This window comes from Empidonax traillii, unplaced genomic scaffold (genome assembly GCF_003031625.1).
Source record: "Empidonax traillii isolate 1590-97213 ecotype Southwest subspecies unplaced genomic scaffold, ASM303162v1 scaffold448:size1359114, whole genome shotgun sequence".
Classification (NCBI taxonomy): Eukaryota; Metazoa; Chordata; class Aves; order Passeriformes; family Tyrannidae; genus Empidonax; species Empidonax traillii.
Window position 1 is genome coordinate 1133650 of NW_020955641.1, and position 9276 is coordinate 1142925.

At 51.5% G+C, this 9276-nt stretch overlaps 1 protein-coding gene across 3 annotated transcripts; it reads right to left on the reverse strand.

Annotated features, from left to right (window-relative positions):
• Positions 1 to 2250: 2250 nt before the first annotated feature.
• Positions 2251 to 9255, reverse strand: SLC35C2 (solute carrier family 35 member C2). 3 transcript variants are annotated; one of them, XM_027894970.1, is made up of 9 exons: positions 9126 to 9255; positions 8894 to 9044; positions 7183 to 7246; positions 6889 to 6961; positions 6565 to 6733; positions 6188 to 6271; positions 5685 to 5860; positions 4783 to 4987; positions 2251 to 2262 (listed from the first exon to the last, which is right to left on the reverse strand). In XM_027894970.1, the coding sequence occupies exons 1-8, from the start codon at positions 9240 to 9242 to the stop codon at positions 4811 to 4813; spliced, it is 1011 nt and encodes a 336-aa protein (XP_027750771.1). In that variant the 5' UTR covers positions 9243 to 9255; the 3' UTR covers positions 2251 to 2262; positions 4783 to 4810. The 3 variants fall into 3 exon arrangements, with proteins under 3 accessions (XP_027750771.1, XP_027750772.1, XP_027750770.1); XM_027894971.1 differs by lacking the exon at positions 2251 to 2262 and adding an exon at positions 3821 to 4733 and having other exon boundaries at positions 4858 to 4987; positions 5796 to 5860; XM_027894969.1 differs by lacking the exon at positions 2251 to 2262 and adding an exon at positions 3821 to 4733 and having other exon boundaries at positions 4858 to 4987.
• Between the last annotated feature and the right edge of the window lie 21 nt (positions 9256 to 9276).

Consider the following 9276-nt stretch of genomic DNA (forward strand, 5'->3'; position numbering starts at 1 on the left):
ACAGCTGAGGGGAGAGGCCGGGAAAGCTCCCAGGAATGCAGGAGGGGGAACACCACAAAGAGCAGTTCCCTCCCACACCTTGCTGCCCCAGCGTTCAGTTTGGATTTGTGGTAGAGGATTCCATAGGAATCATCCACACGAGGAAGAGCAGAGGGGAGCAGCGTGCCAGCCACGCCTGTGCTGTGGTCCCCACGCTCCCCGGGCAGCCCTTGCTGGTTGCTTTGCAGATTCAAGGCACACGCAAGAAACGCCATCCCTGGGGAAAGAGGAGCACCTGGTGGAAAGACAGAGAGTAAACGTGAGCACTGTGGCTCCTCCCCCACGTAATCTCCCAGCTCTGGAGTTTGAGCTGCATTCAGCAGTAATTGAAACCAGGCTCTTTAACACAGGTGCCAATTACTGCCTGTTAATGCAAAGAGCTCTGCTAGATAAAGCAATTACCCAGCTCTGCAAGGCCGGAGAGGACAAAACGAGACGGAAGGGCTATTTATGCTAGCGTGGGTCTTGAAGGACAGCTCTCTGCTCCAGCAAACCCTCTTGCAGTGTTAGACTGGGCAGGTTCTTGCCCTCTGGCTGCATACCTGCACCTTCGAGTGAGCAAACAAAGTGCCCTTCCAACAACGAAGGGGATGATTTCCTGGGGTGTATGAGGTACAGAACTGCCAGCAGGTCAAGGGAGGCGATCCTTTCCTGTATTCAGCACTGGTGAGGGCACACCTGGAGTGCTGTGTGCCCAGAGCTGGGCTCATCACTACAGGAGACACGGACATGCTGGAGAGAGGGACCAGCAAAGGGCCACCAAGATTATGAAGGGCCTGGGAGCACCTCACACCCGGGGAAAGGCTGGCAGAGCTGGGACTGTTCAGTCTGGAGAAGACAAGACAGTGTATATAAATACCTGACAGGAGGGTGGAAAGAGGATGAAACCAGGCTCTTCTCAGGGGTGCCCAAGGACAGGACCAGAGGCAATGGGCACAAACTCAAACACAGGAGGTTCCCTCTGAACACCAGGAACCACCTTTTCCCCATGAGGTTGACCCAGCCCTGGCACAGGGTGCCCAGAGAGGTAGTGGAGACTCCATCCTTGGAGAAATTCAAAGCCACCTGGACACGTTCCTGGGCAGCAGCTCTGGGCTTTAGCAGGGGCTGTGACCGTGAAAATCTGCACACCACAATGATGAAAAAAAGAAGAGCCTCAGTGCAGATGCAGGGGGATGGAGTCAGGGGCAGTTATTTGCCACTGCAAGCATTGCAGATGAATGTGAGCCCCTCATAGCCCTGGTAACCAGCCTTCTGTCCATCTGCACCCGGGCTCCCCCTTCCCCACCTCACAAGGCACCAACCACAGACCTCAGAATGAAAACTACCGAGATGTTCAGCTGACAGAAGAGATGAAGCACATCTTGAGGCAGCCCTACTGCTGGGCACCAGGCCCTGTGTTGCTGCTCTGCCTTGCTGCTCCTGTGTGCTTCGGAAACAGCCTGGCTTCCCCACAGTAACTTGCTGATGTTTGCTGGGCAGAGAACCAGAGGAGCGCAGAGGGGTCTGCAGGGACACTTTCCCCTTGCCCTCAGGATGTTTATGGTATTGAAATTTTAGCAGGAAGCCAAGCATCTGCTCTTCCAAATAACGAGGCCTCCCAGGAGAGCGGGTACAGAGGCAGAATCCTCACACATGTAAACACCTGGTGTTACAGGCAGGAGCGGAGTTTCGGAAGGAGCTCAGCACCTCTGAGACTCGTTCAGCTCTGCTTCCGCCGGTTAATTAGTTCAAACACCATCAATATTCAGTGGCAGCCCCGCGCTCCCCGGGCACGGCTGTGTGTCAGAGCGTGGGCTGGCGCAGACGGGGAAGGTCTGGGCAGCGCAAACACACGTGTGTGCCCTCCCCAGCAACAGGCACAGCTGGCTCCCCAGCTCTGCAGTGCTCCAGAACATTCGGCCTTCACACCCCTCCTTTGATGAAAGGGCAGGGGGAACAGAACCAAAAACTGTGGCACACGATGACTGTCTGCACAGCAAATGACTTCTCCCGCCCCCTAAAGCGGCTCCTGACTCGGGGCTTGCCAGAAAATGGTCTGCACGACCCATGAGCTTCACCACCCCTCTCAGACGGCCCCAGAGAGCAGAGGGTGGCACAAAGAGATCTTTTAAGGGCAGGAGATGTAGCCCTGTGCCTGCACACACAATTAGGTTTACCCTAAGCCCACTGCATCGATCCAAGCCCCACACCCAGAGGCCTTGACTACCTCTGGCCAAGGAGCTCCAAAGCCACCCAGGGCTATTTCCAGGGGCAAACAGAATCTACTGGTACTCCCAGCTCCCATTACCATCCCCTGTAGTTCCATCCTGTCTCCTCAGTAGAGTCCAACCCTACTTTTTCATGCCTACAGTCTGCACTTCAACGCTATCAACTGCAAGACTGTGCTGCTTGCACCAGTTGAGCCTGCAAGGTCAGGTGCATCCAGCTGCAGGCAACCAAGATTGGCTCCGAGAGCTCCAGGACAGAGCTGGAGTTCTAGGGCATCACCTCTGTCTTAAAAAGGAAATGAGACTGGAAGCAAGAGACTACAGGGCTTTACAGTTCACAAGCACAATCAGATTTCATCTTCAAGCACTGTACCTGGTGCAAACTCTGGCTTGGGAACACGGTTGCCTTTCCCTTGGCATTTACAGGGACCTGAAATCCCAGCCTGAGAGTTATATACTAGAAAGATGCCCAGGGTTCAGTTCTAGGAGATTAGAAGGGGAAGTGCAAAAAGCAGCTGCGATCTGGCTGAACACAGACCACGTGCAGAAAGCACCACTGGCCCCGCACCAAGGGCAGAGCATTTCATGCTTGGGGCTCACACCTATGGGTAGGATAAACAGGGTGAATTCTGCTGGGAGCATCACAAGTCCCAGTCCCACTGGAAAATCCAGCTAGAGACACACCAAGTCATTCTCAGCTCCAGGCATTCTACTTGATGCACAGACTAACTTGGTGTGCCAGCCTGGCATGGAAGTGCTGGTTCAGTAGCTTTACATGAGGAAGCTGCACCACCTGCTGTCTGCTCTGGAGCCAGTTACCAGAACATCATCAAAGACGATGACTAATAACAAAAGTTTTCTTCTTCAGAACCTTTTTTTTTTTTTTTTGCAGGGCATGCTCTTGATTAAAGTCATCAAGAGTTCATATCTGAAAACTACGAAGCAAGATTACAGAGGGACAGTCTAGTCAAAATGGCTCAGATCACAAACAGAATATGAGGAGTTCCCTTTAATGCCCAGCTCCTGTCAGGAGAAAGACCACACTGTTATCCCTTGTGGGAGCTCTCTCAAATTATTTCCGCTCCAAAACCTAAAAAAAAGTAGCACTGAACAAAACTCTCAAAGAGGTGAAAATTCTGCCATGCAAAAAACCAGCCAAGCCATCTGCCCACCATCACCTGAGGCATCTTAAATCCTCCTAAAAACCTCCTAAATCCTCCTAAAACCCCCTCTTTCCTGGACAAGGCTGCAGCACTAACTGATCCAATCCAGTGTGGCAAAGGAGAAGATCCTTACAGAAGCCACAATACTAAAAGTCTTCCTCAGATACAGTGCACGAAGGCAGACAAGTCAGTATTCTCTCTTGGCTGGCATTAATATGAGAGGTTGCAGGAAGTTCTGGTTCTAGAGATCAAGTGATCCTGTTCACAGACAAGCATTTTGTGTGCCAGGCCTCAAAACCAATTTGGCATGCAGCAGCAAGGTCAGTGAAGCTCTAAAAGGAAAGGAGTTCAGAAGGCAAACGACCTCTGCTTGGTGAAGCACAGGTACATAGTGCACAGACAAAAGGGAATCAGAAAAACAGTTTATTTAAAAACCAAAAAAATCCCCCTCTCAAAACCCCACATACTTTCTGATAAGCTTATTGCTCGAGTTAGGCCTCCTGTGACACAGCTCTCTCTCTCCCCTTGGCCTGTAGCACCACAAGTACTCCTGCATCCCTATCCTCCCTCCAAGCAACATCATTTGGCAGGTTCAATTGGTCCCAAATACCGGCATTTAATTCTCTCCTCACTGTGCACACAGAACATGGAGGTCACCAGGCACAAAGGGTCCCTCTCACTGGGACAACTCTAAGGATTTATAAAGTCTTCTGCTCCCACCAGGATGGAAGTTCCTACTTTGTAGAAACATTAAAAAAAAAAAACCAAAAACCAAAAAACAAAAGAGGGGGAAGGTACAGCTACCTTCTCTTTTGAAGCCAAAGCCTAAACAACAGTAAAATCATCCCTGAACCACTCAGCCTGCAGTCCAGGTATGTCCACACTCATTCTACAGCCTGTGGTCTACAATCTCAGTATTCAGCCTTCAGGATCCCCTCACAGGCTTCCTGGAGCATTTCTGTGTCTCGTGGGCCATTCTATGTCCACTGAGCCAGGGCTTGCTTTCAAAGTTCCTGTGAAAGGAATTTTGCCCATTTCTTGTGCAGCATTTACAGATCCACACTGCAGCACAGCAGCAGCATTCTCTCACTAGGCCCTGGCTCTCCTTTGAGTGGTCACAGAGACTTTTGGACTTTCCTCCTAGATGGATGTCAGGCAGGTTTGGTAAGAACAGAGCAAGGGACTTTGTGCTTCACGTTCAGTCATTGCTGTGGGGTTTCAACATCCTCTTCCTCCCTCTCCCCGTGGTCAGTGTGGTGCAGCAGCAGCTCCAGGTCAGGGTCAGAGCTGGCCTCTTTGTGTGGCTCCAGTGTTTTGTCACCTGTGTGCAGACAGCCTGTTTAGTGACAAACCCAGGGAACACACCAAACCTGGAACCAGACACAGCTCCCCGTGAAGCTACGAGAAAGCCCGCAAAGAAACACGGAGCGACTTAAAACAACGACCTTTGGAATTCATGGCTTTGAGAACGACGTGGAGGGAGATTCCCGACAGGCAGACAGCAAAGCCCAGCCAGTTCAGGAGACTCAGGCGGTCTCCCAGCAAATGTGTGGCGAGGAATAAAATGCAGATTTCCTGTGGAAACAAAAAAAACGTGACAAGTGGCAGGGCAGGGCCTGAGGAGGTATGCACGAGATGTTTTACAGCTGGAGCCCAGATCAAGATGCCAGGCTGCTCTAATTTCCATCAGCGCATTCTTACACGCGCACGGAGTTCTAAAAACAGTTTCTAGGAACAAACAACCTGTCAAAGTGGGATGTGGGATTTTAAGTCATCTTGACTGCATAGCTTGGTTGCAGTGGAATCTTCCAGCTTTTGGATCAGATAGATTTCACATGTCAGAGTTCAGCTCAAAAGTTATGTGTGCTGGACTCCCAGCAGGAGGGGAGGATGTGCCAAACCAGATTACAGAGATAGCCCAAACCCAGTGGTTTGTTCACACACAGGTCTGATGCAAGAGCTTGCCCTTCTAACCCCTCCTCCCTTCTGCACCATCCATTGCTCACGAGGCCCATGTGTTTTAGTCTGTCCCACATCACAGTGAACTTTGGTCACTAATGGTATTTTTTTACAGAACAGCCACTAGTCTCTGGCCCTTTGCTGTCAGGGACTTCACTGCAGAGACTGAAAGGCAAAGCATCAAGCTCCTGTGCAAGGAGAACAAAAATAACAATCATTTCTAAGGATCTAAGGGAAGTTCCCATCACATAAGGCCCAATAGGGATGACTCAGTTACTTGCCTTCTAGTATTAGCACAGGAACCATGCCTTACCTTAAAAATGCCAGCAATGGAAAGGGTGAGGCTAGATGTTCTGGAAACCAAGAGGAACTCAGAAAAGCCTAGACCAAAGGCAAGAATTCCACCCAAGAACAGCTTCCCTACCAGAGAGAGCAGCATTCCTGCTTCATGGAAACGGAAGAGCTTCTCTGATATGGACAAAGGCAGGCCTAGGAACAAGACAGTGAGTAGCAGAATACCTTTCCCAACTCCCAGGATTCCTCTCAACAAGATGGATGGGGGTGGGCTGCTCACATTCCAGTATCAGGAGGATGTGGAGCCAGTTCTTCACAGCCCTTATTTCCACAAGTGTGGCAGCTATTCCTATGCACTCTTTAATGATCTGCCAGCATAAGGTAATTCCAGATCTCCAACTACTTTGTAAAGTTCACAGCTGTTCACTTATCTAAATGAACCATCTCAAACACCAAACTGCTAAGCAGTCTCCCCAACCACTCTACAGAGCTATCCCTGCTTGCTCTAATTAACTCACGCACCCTCAAACACCGCAAAGAGTGGGAAGAGCCCCAGGAACATGAGCGGCTGCAGGTGAAACATGATATCAATGGGATTCTGGAGCCCTGAAAGAGGAGAATCAATAACAGACCAGGTAGCAACAAGCCAGGGAATACAACAGCTCCTAGAGCCTTTATTAGCACCATTCCCCAGACACACACCTTGTTTGTGATGCCCACACTTGTGTTGCTGCAGATACCAAGCCACCTTCATCACCCATCAACAGACAACCCCTGCCCCCAGGTTTCAAACACCTTCCCTTACAGGAGATGTTTTGTTTCTGCAGCAAGGGCTACCACTTCCTTACTCCCCTCCCCACTACCAGCGCCACCACCCCCCTTCCCACCACCCTACGTACCCAGCTCAGCCTTCTGCATGAGGATCTGTGTGAGAGTCCAGCGGATGCCCCCGAGGAAAGAGGCACAGAGCACCAGGATGAACCCCTGGGCGTTGAACTGCGTGGACTTGTAGGTGAACATGAAGAGTCCCCCAGCGATGAGCAGAACCACCAGCAGCAACGTCACCCTCTGCGTGAGATCAAACACAACAGAGACACCTCTGGATTTTCAGATTCACCCACACAACTGCATTCTCCCTCTGCTTACATGTTTCCTGTACATGCACTGCCTGTCTCCCTGGGCCTGACCTTCTCCCTAAATAAAGCATTGTGTGGCATCCTTACCATTTCCTCCAGCTTGAAGAGCAGGGAAAAAAGCAGGATGAAGAGAATAGCAGAGGATTTGGTCATCGTGTAGCTGCAAGAACCAAAATACACTGTCAGTCCCCTCCGGTGTAGTCTTTCCCATCAAAGTACTATTAGAAACCAATCACCCACTTCTACATTGCTACCAACAAGCTATCACAGACCCTGCATGCTGACCCCACCGACTCAAACACCTATTCAAGAAACAGAGCCTGAGAAAGCACTTTTCAGACTCCACCAGAGGTTCCCAGGCAAGGTGATGTTTGTACTCACAGGGAGACAGTGACGTACAGGAAGCTCCAGTTACTCAGCCCAATATCCAATGAAGTTGACAGAGCTAAAGAATCAATGAAAAAATCCTGATGTTAACTGTCTTCCACTACCTAAAAAAACCCCACCAAAAACCCTGCTACTTGACCACAAATACAGAAAGCAGAGCAGAACCAGGGGAGGGAAAAAAATGAAGTTTTCCTCATGTTAACTCTTCAGTACCAAGATAGCTCAGACATTCTCAGCTCTTTATGTTTCTGTTTTGTTCCCTGTGACTTACACTGGGCTCAGCATTGCACTCACTGAACAAGGACTGTGAAAAAGCCAGAAATAACTCTTGCCCTCCCTGTGACTGAAAGCCACAGCAGATTTGCATAAAGTCTTTTCTGAATGTATCAGAACATGGTAACTTGTAAGTCTGAGGGCCACTGCAAGAAGCCTGAAGAAGCAACAATCCTTAGCACACCCCCTCAGCCCTGGTGCAGCGTTTGTTACCATCTATAATCCCTTGTAAATAAGTTTCCCACCGCAGGAAACGGTTCTGCTGATCCAGGGGCAGGCTCTGCTGAAAGGTAACATTGCTGCAGATGTGGAGAAAGCATTTTTCCAGAAACCATGGGGCATTTTATGTGAGGCATTGCAAACCTTGCCAGAGATCTTAGACCAGATGCTGTTCTGTGGGAGCCAACATAACATACAGCCAAAGAACTGCTGAAGTAGTTACAGTTCTGTGCTCTGAGTAGGAGCTTCACTCCTTGATCTCAGCTACAGTTCTGTGTGCCACGTATGGTGAACTTCTCTATCAAGCTCCAACCTGAGAAAGCTGCTGAAATAACATAAATGCATGGCTTGATACCAATGTTGAAGAGGAAACGTTACATGAAACAACTTATTGAGGTACTGCAGAAGATTCTCGTTGTTTGTTCTCATGTGCCAGCGGCTCCTTCACAAAGATACGTTCTGTGTGGCCTCTCCCTGTACTAACACTTCTTTGTAAGTAGCAATGAAGGTAGCACGCCCCAAGGTAAAGCTCCAGGTAGTACCTACACCTGCTCTGCACCTGGTAGGGAAAAGCAGGGTCTGGAGACAGCTGCACCCCCCGGCTCACCCTGTCCCAGGGGACCAGCCCTGACCATCCCAGAGGGACAAATGGCTCCAGAAGAGGTCAGAGTGCTGCAGGAATGTGCTGAGTTGGAAGGGATCAGTTGGTCAGGATCAGAGTCCAACTCCTGGTCCTGCGCAGGACACCTTAAGAGTCACACCATGTGTCTGAGAACGTTGTCCTAACACTTCCTGAACTTGGACAGGCTTGGTACTGTGACCATTTCCCTGGGGAGCCTGTTGTAGTACCCAACCACGCTCTGGGTGAAAAACCTTTTGCTGATATCCAGCCTAAACCTCCCCTCACTCAGCTCCGTGCTGTTTCCTCGAGTCCTGTCAGTGGTCATGAGAGTGAAGAGATCGGTACTTGCCCCTCTGTTTCCCCTCATGAGGATGCTGAAGACCACAACGATGTCTCCACTTCTCCAGGCTGAACAAGCCAAGTGCCCTCAGCTGCTCCTCATAAGCCTTAATCCCAGACCTCTCACCATCCCCGTGGCCCCTCTCTGGACGCTCTCCAACAGCTTAACGCCTCTTTTTTTTCCCATATTGTGGTGTGCCCACAACTCATCGCCCCCGGCCCCTTTCCCGTCCCGTCCCATCCAGTCCGTACCTGCGGGGGCCGCCCGGCGCAGACAGTCGGCCCAGGACAGCGCTGCCCGCGGGCGGCCGGAGCGGCACCGCGCCAGGGCTCGGGCGAGCGCCGCCAGAGCGAAGATGAGCAGCAGGTGCAGGAGCGTGACGAGCAGCGGGAACGGGAAGCTCTGCGGGACCGACAGCCGCTGTCACCGCCGCCCCCCCTTCTGCCGCCGCCCCGCGCCGCCCGCCCCGCCACCCCACGGCACCTTCATCAGCCACTTGTTGTAGAAGGTGATGCCGATGGAGAAGCCGTAGTAGAGCAGCACCAGCGGCGCCGCCAGCGCCGCCCGCCCCAGGGCCGCGCCGCCCGCCCCCGCCGCCATGCGCCCGGCCCCGCGCCGGCTGCCACGGCCAGCG